The 18,177-nt window shown below is 37.7% G+C and overlaps 1 protein-coding gene across 1 annotated transcript in view; it reads left to right on the top strand.

The window, feature by feature from the left end:
- The window catches only part of LOC134740821 (leucine-rich repeat neuronal protein 1-like), a 374,276-nt gene that overhangs the window by 216,981 nt on the left and 139,118 nt on the right, over positions 1–18,177 (top strand). Inside the window, exon 4 of the mRNA XM_063673462.1 lies at positions 2,242–2,289. Coding sequence (XP_063529532.1) covers positions 2,242–2,289 — 48 coding nt within the window. The remainder of the gene's footprint in view (positions 1–2,241; positions 2,290–18,177) is intronic.

Below are 18,177 nucleotides of genomic sequence, written 5' to 3'. Positions count from 1 at the left end.
GTGGTACATTTTGGTTGAAAACGTCACAAATAAACACCCTGTATACAGTTCATACACGCTCCCTATTCAAATTGTAAAAACAGAATACACCTCCAGGGACAAAAAGGGCAAAAAGGTGTCCACGCGTCCGCGACGCGGGACCGTCCTGAATTATGGCCCCGATCTCGCTGGATAATTTATTTAAAACAGTTCCGTCCACGGTGCACAAAATGGATTTATTTTAATTTAAACTCATTAGTTTGTTTTGTTTTGTAAAGATAACGCTTTGTGTGTAATATTTATGTTGTTTTAAGTTTTGTTTGTATTTTTAACTTGTGTTTTTATGTTGGACATTGGGTTGAAAACGTTTGAGTGCGTTTGCAAACAGCAACAAGGATGTTTTTAACGTAAAGATTGTAGATAGCCGTCTTTTTATAATATTTGGCTACATTATACATATTACATATTCATTTTATAACTTACCTACACAAATACAAAATATGACGTTAAATTTGTCCTTGTGAGTTATGAATCTCTCCTACACCAACATATTACCCAATAGTTGACTGGTAGAGAATGCCTTTAGGCATTAAGTCCGCCATTTGTAATTTTTTGTATTTAAAGTTTAAATAAATGAACCTATAGAACCAAACCGCAATTTGAGATAGGGAGAATATACACGGTGGCTAAAAAATAAGTGCATTCCCGTTGCCAGGGAGGTTTTGGGATTATACTGAGCAACGTTTTACTATGGGACCAACCCCGAAATCGCGAAAAAAAATTACTGTTTCTGAATACATTTTGGCTTGTTCATTTTCTATAGGAGAGCAAAAAAGTTTTCGCGATTTCGTGGTTGGTCCCATAGAGAGTCGTAAGATGAAAAGAATACAGAACTTGAAATATTACAATGTTCCAACGCCTTCACATCCAACGTAAGATTAATAAGCTTCCTATCTCACTAAATAAATTGCAGTCATGCCCCAGATGTTCAAAGGCGCACCATCTTCACTCTATCCACTTAAGAGCAGGTGTGTAAGATATATTTAGTATGTTAGTGGACATCAGGTGTGAGTTCCGGTCATTGACCTACTACTACTGACTACCTTCGACCCTTGACAAATTCTGTGATGTCACTTTTACAAATTGGTATAACGTAACTGGATTTTTCCGGACAGTTACTTTTTTAAATTAGACTTGTTTGGAAAGCCGGAAATGATAATACTGAATTTGCATTTCAGAATATTTTTCCTTGTTTTTGTTTTTGGATAAGTTATCCGTCGTGAAATAAATTATGAATATTTCTTGAGCCAGATGGGTCATATTTGGCCTCAATTTTTATTTGATCTTTAAATGTATTGAGATAAGATACATCACTACATAGTATAAAACAAAGTCGTTTTCCGCTCTGTATGTATGTCTGTCCCTATGTATGCTTAGATCTTTAAAACTAGGCAACGGATTTTGATGCGGTTTTTTTAAATATATAGTGTTTCAAGAGGAAGGTTTATGTACAACTTGTAAAGGGTCGCTAGTAATTAGTAAAATTGACTACCATATTACCTACCTACCTACTTGTTTTACACATTGACTTACAGAAGTTAGCTCCAAACCTCTGTAAAATTAAGGCTCCCTTTCCACTGAGGCGAAGATGAGAGGAGACATGCAGTAATCAAGCATAGCATTAGTTGTAATACCTACTTGTAATTCAGCGGACCGGAGGAGAGAATCAGCATCAGCAACTACTGTGGTTGATTCCCGCACGTTTCCTCTCATCTCCGCAAAGTATCTCAGTCAGTCTCTTTTTTTTTTATAGGTGGCCAAGCCAGAAATGAAATGAAATTAAATGAAATGAAAAAGAAATGAAATTAAATTTAATTTAATTTAATTTAATTTCTTTTCATTTCGAATTTTATGGAACTAAACAAGAATTTTTGTGGTCTTATAGGTACTTACCTATTACCTATCTACCTGCTAATCGAGTGCCAGCATTTTTCGTAACAATCAGTGTCACTCTTAACACGTGACTTAAAGGCAGCCAAAGTAGTATAACTGGTTGCACCAACCCCAACTCGGGGACTAATGAACATTACACAACAGAGAACTATGAAACTCCGTAAAATAAAATTTAACGAATGTTTTAACGGTGTCAGACGTTGGATGCAGGTTTAACCGACCCTTAACCTATCGCCCACTTATTCAAATCGATCTATACAAACGTTTTACCAAATACAAAACCTAACAATACATTTTCTTCTTTCGCAGAGGACAGGCGAACTACATGACAACGATAAACAGCAAACGGCTGGCACGGTAAGTCCACGTTAAGGCTGTCTCCACATTAGGTGTCCAAGCCGCTCCGGTGTGACATCTAGATATATTTAGATCTAGGAGTTTCTTTTTCTGTGATAAATGGGAAAAACTACGGCCAGAAAAATAATCATCAGCTTAAAACGTCGAAAAAAAAGTTCTAACACAAAATAAAATGCGTTTGTACGGGACAGCCCGTGGAATGCTCTCAGTATGACCTATTATCTACCGCGCAAAATTATTGTCGGTTGAAGAAACCCGTATACATCGCTGTCTCGGTCACACACCGGAACGGCATGCGGATCAGTGTGCTAACCGTAAGTCCACGAAAGCCTCGATCCCGAGTTCCGTTTAACCGAACGGAGCTATAGACTCACTCGCGACAGCCGGGAAATATATCGAGTTGGAATATGCTGGCGAATTTACGAAGGAATTTGCTTTAGGTGAATATATTTTACTGGATAAAAAATTTAGTCAAAGGTAAAGTCCGGTGCATACTTTAAGAAATCTGGGTTTCAAATTCTCGTTTAAAAAAAAGATTAAATGTATTTGAAATATTCTGTAACTATAGCCCTTAAATAGGCATATGGGTGTTTGTTTTCACAAAAAATCAAAGTGTGGTGGGAAATATTTTCCCTGACCTCAACTGAAGGATATTTTTTGAGATTTTTAATCAAATTCCTTACTGTAACAGAAGATTACAATTCAATTGAAAAGCAAATTGTGCGAAAAAAAAGTTAAAGCCTTATTCAGCGTTAACTTCATTAAAGAAAAAAGATACCTGTTATTTGTCAATTAAGCAAGAAACTTTATCCAGTTCCTTTCATGCTTTGTCTTGTTAAAAATGTTATCGTGTTCTAACGTTATAAAAGAGGTGTACAGAATTTCTTCGTGTCTTGTCATATAAGCGTTTTATACTTTCTTAGCGTTCACGTAATCTGCACTGACAGTTTTCTTTGAAAATAAAATGTGTATTTAAAAGACCGCTCTTGACCCCTTGATGTATTCGTGTCATATGCCCGCTCTATTTACGCAAATCTTTCGATCCCTTTGAGAAATTCCTGTTTCACTTTACGACTCGGCCCGTATTGTCTGCGAGGGCCACATAAAACTAGGATCTCCAATATCGCGCCATCTGCCTTCTGATCATCCCGAAAAATCACTCAGAAGGCAAATTACGGAATCTCTTTACTGCAAGCGTCAGAAGGGGCATTACGCAAACCGAATTGGCTTTCTTTATAACTCCTATTGAAATAATCGAACTTAAACCTATCGTGAGACATATTTCAAAATATTTACGGTTTATGGTACGGGTTTCGGGACGGTACATGTCGCCAAAAGCGAATAAAAATAATAGTGAGTAAAAACCGTACTGATCTAAATATTCCTATTGGAATGTTTCGCCTCCAACGCCAGACTAAATTCCTCGCTGTCGTCCTTAGAAATTTCCCCGGTCTTTTATTTTCCTATTTGTCCTAAATTGTCAATGACTTTTGAAGAGGGGTTTTTTCGCTTTGAAGGATACCGAGCAAAACATAAATTAGGCCGTTCTTTGTTTCTTTGTATCAAAGGGAAAAAAGTTTTAAAATTGTGTTTAGCCTCATTACCGAGTTATCTGGGGCGTCTCCAGAATGGAATGATGCGATGCACCCGACGCACGCGCCGTGCGTATGACACGGTCGCCGGTCACGATAATAAAACGTCTAAAACAAAGGGAATAAAAGAAAGCCTCGAATAATATTGGGTCCTTACCCCGGAACGGTGTTGGGCTTAAATTTTCGGGTTTTTCCTGGTTTTTCGGGCGAACTTTCGGGGCTTTCCTTCCTGACTTGGTAGCGGACCCTTCGAAGTTCACGGCGCGTTTTCCCGTTGTCCTTTGTTTGAATTTATTATGAAGGAAGGATATTATGGAGGAAGAGAAACTGATCTGAAAGTTCGCATTGTCTTTGTTAAAGGTGCTTAAGTCTCGCCTAGGTGTCGTAGGTAGGAAAACAGGGCGTGCAGGGAAGAATTAGCCGGGAACAAAGGGGTTGTAGGCAAACAAGTTTGTGAAAGGCTGCTTAACTCTCAGCCCCCTCGAGAACATGTGGGTGGGAGGCAAATGAGACGCCATCCAGAAAACATTATGGCACGTGCCGATGAAAATGCAGCTGAATTTCGGAGTTTCGCTTACAATTTACGGGCTTTAACGTCGAAGTGTTTAGAAACATTTTAAATGTCGCTTAGAAGCCCAGCTTGCATGGTGGGCACGATTATGTTTCGACTTACTTCTGCATTAAGCCTAATCGAAAACATCACATTTATTTGTTTCTTCGAATAGTATTTATTTGTTTATTTATAAACCAACTTACACCAAGAGATATACCAAACATGTAAGTTATAGGTTATATAATGCGTGTTTATCAATACAGTTAAAGATTTCCTTCTGAAACATACTTACAGAACCATAAATACACATGGTGAAACGATTCAATCTTTTAACAAGCTCAATAATTTACTTACTTTCAGCTTTTATCTAACCACAGAAGCTTAGAAGCTTATAAAAAGCGGATTACAGACAAGCTTATTAGAATATTTGAAGCTCGGATTACAATAGGGGAGCAACTCCATCTAATAACCAATAAGTTGTAGTTACACACGTACCTCCCTTTCTCTAGTTACACCGTATTAAAGATATCCCTTCATTACTTTAGAGCACGATGGAAACAATAGAGACAGTACCTAGACTTTTAACTAGTCCATCCCTTCTATACGTACTTAATATTAGAAGTAGGTAGTAGGTGAGCACCGCACGCGCCGTGGCACGCGCCAACACATAATGGCATATAAAGGCCGATCGCTCGCACAAAAGAGACAATGGCTTTTGTTTAAGCGTAAAAATCATTTGAGAAGATGCAGACTATAAATGCGAAAGTAACTCTGTTTGTCTGTCTGTTACCTCTTCACGCTTAAACTGCTGAATCGATAAAGCTGAAATTTAGTATGGACATGAAGAAATGGAGATATTTTGAAGCCCGGGGAAGGATAAAGGGTAGTTTTTATCAATCATCATCATCATTTCACGCAGATGAAAGCTAATAATTTAATAAAACGTTACATCTGCCCATTTGGCAGGGGTTTATCTCAAACTAAATTGAGTTTTGCGTAGGGGCGCCATCAATGACAGCTGGAGCCTTATAAATACGTATTTTACACTGCTGCGTTTGCTTAATCTCGGACTCTGTTCATCACAAAAAAATAGTCATTTAATAAAATATTTGTTATTAATCATTGCATAAAAAAGGTTGTAACTAGATTTTGTGGTATTTCAGTGGCGAGACGTCCATTAGATTTCGATTCCCAGATTTTAGTCATTTAATTAGGAACTATTAATTAAATGAATAGGCTAATCTAGTAACTAAAAATAAAGTTGTGCCTTCCTTTTAAAAATGTACGAGACCACACACATTTATTTTGGAAATACAGTGTAAACTCAATATGTGGTATTTTCTATAAAAAGGGACCTTATTGTCGATGGCGCTTACGCCATTATAAACGATGCTCCGATACAAATACAATGCCGAGCGGCGCTGTGCGGCGTAAGCGCCATCGACAATAAGGTCCCTTTTCATAGAAAATTCCCCATATAACGTCTCTCGATATAACGATTCACTCCCTATAACGTCGACATGTGTTGCCTATAGTTACTTTAATATTAATTTCTCTCTATATAACGAAAACTCTATAGCGTCAAAAATCGTCCGGTCCCTTGAGTATCGCTATATAGTTTACACTGTAGTATGTAAGTAACTCACTGTAATATTTACCAAAAAGCGTGTCTGCCGCCCGCTAAGTCGCTTTGAAAATCATTAGCGCATTCAAAGTCAAGACACTGTACAAGTGTGTATATACTTGGACTGCGTTCCACCCTTACGGAATTACATCAAAATATCATTTGATTCATGTTTGAACTTACACTTAGAGTTTAATATTAAACTGCGCTTTTAATTGCTAGGGGAGATGAAAAGGCATTTATCACCTTTTCAATGCAGCTTACGTGTAAAATACTTAAGGTAAGTGGATGTTAACGAGCTTAAACATACCACATAATTAATATACATATAAGTAGGCATACTTATAGGTAAGAGCATGTCTAGCACGCGATTTCAGTACCTATATTTTTCCTTCTTCTCTAGTTGGAGAGACAGGATAACGAATGAGGAGGTGCTAAGAAGAGTGAGTGAAAGAAGAGCTATTCTGAACACTATTGCAAATAGACGCGGAAAAATGATTAGACACTTAATACGACACGACCACTTCTTTAAAACTATCCTGGAGGGGCGGATAGGAAGGAAGCGGGGTAGAGGAAAACCCAGACGCAGCTTTTTAGATCAAGTGAAAGAAAAAGTAGGGGTCGTGTCGTATCAAAAAGTCAAAGAGCTGGCGCAGGATAGGGAAAGCTGGGAGATTCTACACCGACAAGAGAATAACCTTATGATGATGATGGCTGTCGTATCGCTCTTGATAGAGCGGTCGTGGTCACGTTGAGGCGTCCGCATCGGTAGTAGAGGCGGACACAGCTCTTCGCACGATCTCCCGCCATCTCTCCGTATTGGCAGACTGTCTACACTCAGATACGCGGTTTCCTTGATCCTTTATTTGGTCAGTCCAGCGCATAGGTGGTTTACCGCGCGATCTGGTTCCCTCCACTCTTCCTTGTACGACCAGTCGCCCTATGGAGTCGTTATCCGACGCATTCTTCCTTACGCGTATATTATTATGAACATTTCATGAGTGCGAAAGAGGCGGACTACAAATGAAAAAACGTGACCACTTTCGAAAATACGAAAGGCTGTATTCATGAGATACGGTGGGTGATTATATCTTGCAATATACTGTTACTAAATTCAATCCTTTCGTTGACATTTGCGATTTTGTTCAGACCTTTGATATTTTGCTAATCACCAACCAACGTTTTGCTAAATTTAAGAAAAACCAATTCTAAAGTAGGCATTGATTTTGACTCGCCATTATTGAAGTAGTAGTTATTAAAAACCGGCCAAGTGCGAGTGGGACCCGTCGCACGAAGGGTTCCGTACCATTGCGCAAAAAAACGACAAAAAAAATTGTTGTATGGGAGGGCTCCCAGCCCAGCCCCATTTAAATATTTATTTTATTCTGTTTTTAGTATTTGTTGTTATAGCGGCAACATAAATACATCATCTGTGAAAATTTCAACTGTCTAGCTATCACGGTTTGTGAGATACAGCCTGGTGACAGACGGAGACAGATAGACAGCGGAGTCTTAGTAATAGGGTCTCGTTTTTACCCTTTGGGTACGGAACCCTGAAAAAGTGATTACGAAATTCATATATGTTTGCTTAGATTTCCATAAAACGTTTCACCTACTTTAAAATTTAATTTAACATAATCATTAATCTTCTAACAATTAAAATACAATAGATAAACCTTTCTTTTATCAGTCTAAATTCTAAATCTAAAAAGAGCTTCTCAGCCATATACCGCGTAAGACCTTACGCCCTTTTAACCAGGTCAGGTAATTAAGTAGGTTAACATTTTAACGCCACCCCCATTTGTTAAGCACGGCTATCAATGACGGATGCGTGTAGATAACTGTGTGATATTATTCATAATGCTAGGGGAACACGGGCGAGTGTAACGCTCAGGTAGACCAGTAAAAAAACGCTCTCCAACCAAATAATTTATAAATAAACAGTCTGGCAAACGTTACTTCCAATAGTATTATCATACAGAACGGCCACGCAGGCACATACCGCCCCGCCCCGACTCGAATTACCTCGCCCCGCGACAGCAGATTGACGGCTGTTTGCCGGCCGCTCAGTACTTACACTATGACGCATGACGCGTGTACAGACGTGCCGTTCACACATATAAATGCAGGTGATTTTGATGTATAGCGTGTCCGCCTGTAATGCGGTGGCGAACGTTACTTCTTTTATCAAGGAAATTGAACTGCAGTGGACACCCGTACGTCACCTTTACGGCCAGGCCACGACATCGCGCGGCGGCGGCAGCAGCGAGCGGCGGCCTTAGGTGGGAACGAAAGGTCCAATCGCTGTGTCTCGCTCCAACCTATAGCCGCCGCTCGCCGCTGCCGCCGCCGCGCGATGTCGTGGCCGGGCCGTTAGGAATCTCGAGATCACGTTACATTGGCGTCCGTCTAATAATTACTTGCCTTCACTGACGAAAGCATGCAATGGGAACCCAAACTGGTATCGCCCGGTTATTTATAACTTATTACCCACGTTGAGTTACTGGTTACCCAAGTGACCTGTGACATTAAACAAAGTAGCTTTGTGTATTGTTTGGGATTTGTCGCCTTGAAAAGTTGAACAAAAAACTAAGATAAGTACCGTAAAACTATCCAACTTAAAGGCGCCCACTGACTATCAGTCCGCTGGACGACATCAGCCTGTCAGTTAGAACAGTTGACAGTTCCGAACAACTGACAGGCCGATATCGTCCGGCGGACTGATAGTCCCCCCCCCCCTCCTCGGCCCCTTTAGTCCAGTACCATAACTATGGTCTACGAAGGACTTCAATATCAATAGGTAGTACACATAAAACAAAGTCCCCCAACGCGTCTGTCTGTCTGTATGTTCGCGATAAACTCAAAAACTTATAAAAGGATTTTCATGCGGTTTTAACCTATCAATAGAGTGATTCTTAAGGAAGGTTTAGTGTATAATTTGTTAACCCGTGCGAAGCCGGGACGGGTCGCTATTACCATATGTATTTATATTACCATGCCCGCATAAGCGCGATCACTATATTCTTGCTTTTAACTTCGTCAAGTCCTGAAGTAAGAATCCCGCAGATGCTTGGAATACCCTTATATTACTGCATTGTTCTGCCACCAGAGTGCAGCACTAGCCTTTTTAGTAAACCATAGAGTAACTTATACATACTGTACCTTTAACAGGTTTTTAACAAGTTTTCAGAGATAACAAAATATGACATTGATGCATCAAGGCGGTATGTTTACAGAGAACCTACCGGAAGAAGAGATGTAAGAAATTTAAATAACGAAATTTCGATTTTCTTGTTTCGCGAAAGACTCCCAGATTGTGGTAGTGGGGCGCCACTACGCAGTTTCGCGTAGTATTCCCTATTTAAATTTGATCGTTTCTGGTTTTGAGTATCCAAGTCGGCTACCTACTTCATAGCTTCCAATATTCAGCCTACCCTACCATTAAAATTGCACCAAGTCCACACGCGCAGTATATCTACCCTTTCTAAGATCTTCCACACACATATGCACGCATTGTTTGCGGTACTAAGGCTCCCCTTTCATTAGGCTCCCCACACGCGAACGTCAAACGAATCGTGTTCGAATGACCAAAGACGGTGGGGCGGCTCAAGTAGTAAAAACATCAATAGTAGATCATATTTGGTAGTAATAGAGATCAATTTTCAGCTTTTCTTGCGGTGGCGGGTGGCGGAGAAGTTACAAACTACAATAGTATTTAATTTAACCTATTCATTGCCGAGGGATATGGCGTTGAATGGGTTTAAATATATTTGTATAGTGTGTACTGCCTAAGAGCATGAAATTTAAATTGGCCTTTAAGATTAATGAGTTCGTTGCGCTAATATTATTATTAATTTCCAGTAGTATTCATATTAATTAATATTCAAAACGCACGCAACGCAATGTAGATTGTGACTTTAAGAAATTAATATCACTACATCGCTGCATATTTATATCAGACTTTTGCTTATACTCGTACAGTACCGGCCAATAATATATCACCTCCATGTTTTTACGGTATCACTTTATTTTTATATTTGTGAGTGACTTCCAACTCACTGCTTTAGGTAGTCTAGTAGTGTTCCTTTGTACGGGCGATGAGAAAAATTTGTCTCATGTAATGGTTTTTATAGAGGTTTTTTATTAATATGCTGAGTATCCAATTATATTTCATTGCAATATTCATCATATATTTGTATAAAACAACTAGTAAAATATGTAATCTACAAACTAACCTATATTGTTTACTCCATACAAGCTCATACAAAAACACTCAAAGGTGATATATTATTGGCCGGTACTGTATCTCTTTAAAATCTGTACAAAACGTAGAGTACAAATTTTCCAAATGACTCGAACTGAGTCGATTGTACAGAATGCAAACCCTAGTGACAATATCGGATCGCAAAGTCAACTTAAATTAATCAATCGTAAAAGAAACATGCTAAGAACCGTTTCATCGCTCTCTTTGTACCAACTTTTGTTTGACTTGTGTTGTTACTGTGTTTGTTTTTAGGGTTCCGTACCCAAAGGGTAAAGACCCTATTACTAAGACTCCGCTGTGTGTCTGTATGTCTGTCTGTCCGTCTGTCTGTCTGTCTGTCTGTCTGTCTATCTGTCTGTCTGTCTGTCTGTCTGTATGTCTGTCTGTCTGTCTGTCTGTCTGTCTGTCTGTCTGTCCGTCTGTCTTTCTGTCACCAGGCTGTATCTCATGAAGAAATTTTCACAGTTGATGTATTTCTGTTGCCGCTATAACAACAAATACTAAAAGCAGAATAAAATAAATATTTAAAGGGGGCTCCCGTACAACATTTTTTTTCGGCCGTTTTTTGCGTAATGGTACGGAACCCTTCGTGCGCGAGTCCGACTCGCACTTGGCCGGTTTTTTACTTTCAGTTCATGCCGTTTGCTATGAAATTCGTTCACTTCTAATCTACCTTAAATTGTATTAAATACAAGCGGTTATATAAACTTAACAATTGACGTTTATGAAATTTCAGACACAGTTAATTTTAGAACTTTTAAGTAAATTAATTTAGATTTCCTTTTTTGTAATTTTCGATACCACATACCTTATCTTTCCCTCACACTTAATTTTTACGCATGCCAATAAAAATGCAAAGAGAGGGGTAGTCAAAGCTCTGGGGAGCTCACATCTGTCGATGTGGCTTACGGGCCAATTCGAACAATGATCTAGATATCAACTATATGTGGTATTTTCTATAAAAAGGGACCTTATTGTCGATGGCGCTTACGCCATTATAAACGATGCTCCAAAATAAATACAATGCCGCGCGATGCTGTGCGGCGGCGTAAGCGCCATCGACAATAAGGTCCCTTTTCATAGAAAATGATCCATATATTCACTACATATGAAACAGAAACGATAACGTGATATTTAAGAAAGTCATGTCAAATTTGACATTTCCGCCATTCCGAATGTCCTTAAACGATCTCTTCAAGATTTGCTTAAGATATTACTTAGACATCTAATGGATATCTCAAAACGTCACAATAATTGTAGCGTGAAATGAAAATTGGTTTCTCAAATCGAACTGCAAAAGATAACTAGTTGAGAACTAAACTATAACGTATCTATTAGATCTCGTATTGTTCTCGTATCTAGTAATCACGTTGTTCGAATTGACTGGTTACTCTTCTCAGCTCCATTGTCTTGGTCTACAGACTATCGGCTCAGTTCATCCAGTTTATTATACAGTTTTTTTTTACCAGAGTCAGTTTGACCTCAACACTGAGCCACTATGCGTACAGTTATAGTCTGTATCTTGAGGTAGTTGAATTAATATAAACAATGTGTTTTTACATTTACATTTACATTTATCAGTTAACCAACCAAATAGAAAACTGCCTGGATCTGTTCCTTCATCGTTCTGGCTTTTACCTATTTCATTTAATCGTGTAATGTTTTCATCTACCCTCAAATGGCTAAATATTCGGTCTCATTTTAGGTTCTTTACTATGGCGAAGTAATAGCAAATATTACATAACTAAATTACTATTGACTAATCAAGTCATCCCGATATAATTATTCCTATTAATAAAATAGCACGATTACAGCAGCGTCGTTGTTACGTTGAGTAAGGCCAGGATTACACTTGTAAGTTTTACTTACGTAAGTAGGGAAGGGACACAGCTATACTACAGAATGAGATATGAATATCGTTATCTCATTCTAGCAAATAGCTTTGTCCCTACTTCCGGTGGGGTCGCAGATGACAAGCGCAAGCGTTCAGGGCGGCGAGGCGGCATGTGGGGTTTTTTTAGTGGGTACACCGTGGGCCTCATTAGCCTAGACGGGAGTCCCACATAACCACTCGGGTCACCCCCCGCACCCGGGTGGTATGCGTAATGCATTATTCCCTCCTAACAAAAAAAAAAAAAAAGGATTACACTTGTAAGTTTTACTTACGTAAGTAGGGAAGGGACACAGCTATACTACAGAATGAGATATGAATATCGTTATCTCATTCTAGCAAATAGCTTTGTCCCTACTTACGTAAGTAACACTTACAAGTGTAATCCTGGCCTTACGCTTAATACGTCTTGACACTGACTTGTAGGACTCCTCGGTGCTTCTGGTCGCCTAGTAACTAGAGGTTAGTTAAGAGAGATTACGAGGGGAAAAAATGGGCTCGCCAGTTTTGCAGTAATAAAAAAAAAGTTATTTATTTAGGTAATGGCGGAAGGTTTTAGAATAAATAAAAACCCTGACAAGAACCTGCGTTTTTCTACAAGCATAAACTGAAATCGATCTAATTTTAGAAGTAAAATTCAAAAAACAAACATCCCTCGGATTTAGATATTTAATATTCATCATAGTCTACAAAACCTCAAATCTCTTTCTGATTTAAGTAGTTTATTAATATTCATCATAGTCTACAAACCCTCGTCTTGTATCGTATTAAAACGCCAAAAAAGTCTAAAAAAGGAAAGAAATTAAAAAGCAAGCCTCATTAAAACCTTTGTAACACTGATACAGGGATCCGACCCAAGTCCTAATTACAATTCAACAAAGAGCGCCATCTACATTAGTAAGGGGACAAATCCAAGGGGACCACAGGTCCCCCTTTATACCCATGAGCCCTATATCGCGTTATTCTGGGCCCGTATTTACTTTTGCTCTCTCAAACGTAAGAAGGGGGACGAGTTAAGGGTGATTGTCAAATATTTTTGGAAGACAAAGGAAAAACAGCCCAATTAGTAAGTTTAAGAATGTAAAGCTTTAAAATGGAGAAACGAGTATTTGCTTTGAAATTCGTCTGTCATCTTTAAGCGCTAGCGACTATCAGAATCTTGAAGCGTAAACGAAGAAAACCGGCCAAGTGCGAGTCGGACTCGCGCACGAAGGGTTCCGTACCATTATGGAAAAAACAGCAAAAAAATCACATTTGTTGTATGGGAGCCCCATTTAAATATTTATATTTGTTGTTATAGCGGCAACAGAAATACATCATCTGTGAAAATTTCAACTGTCTAGCTATCACGGTTCATGAGATACAGCCTGGTGACAGACGGACAGACGGACGGACAGACGGACAGCGGAGTCTTAGTAATAGGGTCCCGTTTTTACCCTTTGGGTACGGAACCCTAAAAAGAACGGTTAATTTTATTCGGCGAACTTCAAAAAGGATCAAGTATTTACGTCCGCTTCTTTTTCTCCAAACACTGGCAACTTCGTTCTACGTTTTAAAACATTTAGTTTTATTCGAAATTCGAATTGAAATAACCAGCCAGCATAAAAAAGGGTCTTTGATCGGTTTGTTATTGTAACGTCAACACGTGCGTCGACCGCCACACGTGCCCACCGGTACTATTATCCATGACCATTTTTAACCCTTATTGCAAATACATAAGTTCTACCAGTACTCAATAATGTGTTGATGCTAGTACCGCTGCATGTAAACAGCGGTTGAACTATAAAACACCCACCGATGCCCTGTATCAACATGCTACTAATTGAATTTAAGAATTCAAACATGGAACGTTGGCTGAATGGTCGCGAATCGTTCGAAAACTTTGAATAAGTCGTATCATTCAATTACGAAATTCTAAAATTAACTTAAACCGCTTGCGTTTAAAGTCCAATTTTAAACGAATATAAAATACGAATATGATATTGCGGTAGTTTTTCAAATGCTGCAATTTAAATTAACTTGTAAAGTGTTCTATTCATCAGCAAATAGTTTTTTTATTGATTGCGATTGAATATTTTATCGTGGACCGTATTATTTGTAACAGAAAATATTTGCTATTCATATGAATATTTTTTGTTTGTTGTCCTTCGCAAATGTTGGAGTTGTATTAATTTATTGTTCGTCTAGGTCACCGCTAACTGAGACATGACAATAATATAGACTGTAGAGTGTTAGTCTTTATATAACGTCTCGTGCCTGATTATTTTTGTATACGTTTAGAACCTTCACTGAGGTTATAAACTGATGATGTCACATATTAAAGAAAAAGTAACCAAGCCCTCAAGTGAATCGAACCGGAGTCTTCAGCTTACGCGGCTAACGCCCTGTTCTCGAGTATATGCAATTTTCGCCTTTGACCAACTAAAGGGCGAGCAGTAGGGTAGGGTAGAGAGACATTACAGAGTAATTCAAAGTTAGAATTAATTTAGGTGTACTTTTATACAAATGTGTGAACTGCCAGTATTTATTACTTGTTTTTCTTTTCCGCTATTGACCTACTTAGGTCAAGAGCGTCTCGAAAGAGATAATCAAATGGGCTCTTACCCGATATAATATCAACTTAGATGTGCCAGTACTACTAATTATGTTATTTATGTTCATGCGGCCATATTTGAGCAATATCCTTTTTACGCGTTTTCATTACAATGACTGTTGAGCAAGGGCCTGACACTCTTTGATAGAGAAAGATAGTCTTATTGCGATTCCTATAAGAGAAAAGAGAAAATAGTGCCATGCTTTGTCCTTATCACCGACTGGGTTGTTTTTTCATGGTCGGGTTATGGCAGCATAGGTAGGAGGCGATGGCGAAATACCGAAATTTATAAGAGTGAAAGAGAAAAAGGATTATGCTGCCATACATTAACCTGTCAATACATGAATATCTCTTTCTCTTACCCCTGGTCGCTCGGTTTCATGTCTATAATTACTATAGTATGTCTATGCTGTTGAGCAACTATTTAATACTAAATTCTGAAAAATACGCCTTGTATTTTACATTACTTCCAGAAAAAACTTTGTTTACTTAAACCTTAAAAGGACTAAAATTAGTTTACCAATTCACCATTCAGATATAAAGCGTCTTGTACGGCATTATTTTATGTTACAATCAATTTTGTGATTAAATTTACAAATTCATTAATTTAAACTCTTAAGTACCTACATTTTTTCTAGTTTTATTTATTGTTCACGAATGTTTTCTACTGCTTTGTATAATTCGTTAAGTAGGTACTGTACATATAATGCAGCATCTACATCGCTCGGACGGAGCCAGATCCAAAAATAAATTTTGACGAATGATAGATTATACACCAAATATTAGAAAATATTGTAATTATTACTTTCTGACTAAGAAATGTATACAAATTTCCCAGTACTTATTTTTCATCGTTATAATAAATGTCACGGCCAAATAACGAACCGATGAAATGATGGCCGATATTCACCAATAAAAGACCTAATTTAAAAATATTGCGACAATCACAGCTGACAATAAAGGTCTCTATTTACAATCCCAATCACTACAATGACATTGACGGGAATGGTGTCGGTGAATGAATTGAATCCATTCATTCATTCAGCGATCGAATCGTTCAACATTCTGTTCTTTGTTCTCATCTCGATTTTGATAACTCTTTTATTTTACATCTGGGTCGACCGTTATTTAATATAATAAAAAGTATTCGATTTCATTATAATCTACATCTAAATTCAGGCTTGCGGACCTAGAATTGTATAATAGTTATCCGTTAGTGTTTTATTTACATTGTTATTTATGATGAATAGTTGAAATGATGACACAACTAGTTTACCTACTGATTTTGGACGGGGCCGGTTATACCAAGTCTCGGTTATCATACTACATTTGCTTTCCATACCTACATTTAAAAAAAATTAAGCTTTATGGAATTTTATGAGTGAAGTCGGTGCAACAGTTCCGAATGCTTTTTACACACATTCTTTATTAAGAAGTAATGTATACAAAATCAACAATTAAACACATGTGATTTACAGTTTAATATTTACTTGGGTTACTCGCACACAGCATTCAAACATTAAAAAAAACATTATTTAAAAAACAGAACATCACAAACGGATCTTGATCGGGCTAAGTATCAACGGAGGCGAATGAAAATAAATATTGTGGTGCAAACTTATTTACTAACTTAAAGCCACTGTCGCCTCGACTTAGAACTTTATCAAGGGATGTTATTCCTAAAGCACATGTAGTACTGGCGACTCAAACGCTCAGATAAACATGAAATAAATTCACTCTAATTAAGGTTGTGGGGAAGATCGTATAATCAAGCTCTTTCGTAGCTTCTAGCTCTTGCGTGTACACATACTCCACTTACAGAAGATCGGTAGAGCAGAAGAAAGAATTTCTCTGTCTGAGTGAAATACGTAATCAAATACGAGAGTTTTTTGGCCTATTACGGTCTTCCCTTTTAAAACTACGTGTTGGATTGTAATGAAACTTTGTACATACAATGATATGAGGTATATCTAGGTATGTAATTAGTTTATATAGCTCCAGTTTATACAAACGAAATAAAGCAAAAACAAATTTTGTATAAAAAACTGAAATTCGCTGTATTTTTTTAGCTATGGTATCTGAAGCTATATAAACTAATAACAGACATAGATATACCTTATCCTATTGTAAGTACAAAGTTTCAAAACAATCTACCTAGTCGTTTTAAAATGAGTGCGGAACTAAGTATGTATGGAGAACCGAGCTTGCCGGGGACCCTTAAAGTCACAGTCTTCCGAATACCCAAACTACTAAGCTAGGTTAAAAGTAAGAATACTTGGCTACTACCAGTACGCCAGTCCCAGTCGCCTGTAGCTTAAAAGCGAGATCTGACCATCGCTTGGACACATCATAACTTAAGCCAGTATTGCAAGGCCCCGAAATTCGTAAAATTCATACGTATTCGTAGATCACACGTATTCTGGTTCTTCTATATTAAGCTTGGTAATAGGAATAATAGCTCCGAACTATTCGAGATAAGATAATGGCAAAGACAATTAAATTAAACGGGACTGAGGACAAACAGAGAATTCCCATTTGGTAAAGTATGTATGTCGTGTTATTTTGAGACAAATGGCATTTACTTTTAATCGAGACGGCAGACAATTCAAATAATACCTATTAAAAGTTTTAGAATCCTAAGTTGTTGCTACTAAGTAAAGTGAATTCATTTGCCGTTTTAGGCTTTTACTGGAATGACTAAAAATTCGCAAAAATTGCTCTATTTATAAAGTAACGAAGAGAGATTGATAACTTCTTTGTTTATACATTATCATTATAACGATAAGAATGTGTTTTCAACTAGTTTGCTTGCAAGAATTATGTATCTAAGGTATATAAAAAAAAAGGTAAGGTAAGGTGTAAAATTTGTGATTATGATTATGATTAAAGTAAGATTTATATCGGAACAATTTGAAGTACATTTTTGAATGAAGATAAACATGAACAAGTTACAAAATTTATTATTTACACACATCCAAAGTGTCACATTAGGCATATACGAAATTTATTACTTAAACAGTATTTATTCACCATTACACAACTGGCAAACTTACTGTAATATATTTCCAATAGCGTCCCTTCGTATTATTTATTTATGTGTTCATTTTGCGCGTGACTATAATCGAAGTATTTGTTTACGTTATTGACAGATCGTGCGAAAACGTACATTTTTCACACAATAGCAGCACGCGGTGACTTCGGGGCGAATGCGTCCCCACGGGGGTGAAATCGATGCTATTATTACAAGAATTACTTTAATATCGCGTCACGTGCTCCTGAGAGCTGGGTGAATTTTAGAAATTGTGTTGTAAATATTGAGTGTTTGGTTCCATTTATTTTTGCTTTCAATGACAATTTTCTAGAATACATAA

This window comes from Cydia strobilella, chromosome 4 (assembly GCF_947568885.1).
Source record: "Cydia strobilella chromosome 4, ilCydStro3.1, whole genome shotgun sequence".
Lineage (NCBI taxonomy): Eukaryota > Metazoa > Arthropoda > Insecta > Lepidoptera > Tortricidae > Cydia > Cydia strobilella.
Note: the sequence above shows the minus strand (reverse complement) of the source record. Positions and strands in the feature narration are given on the sequence as shown.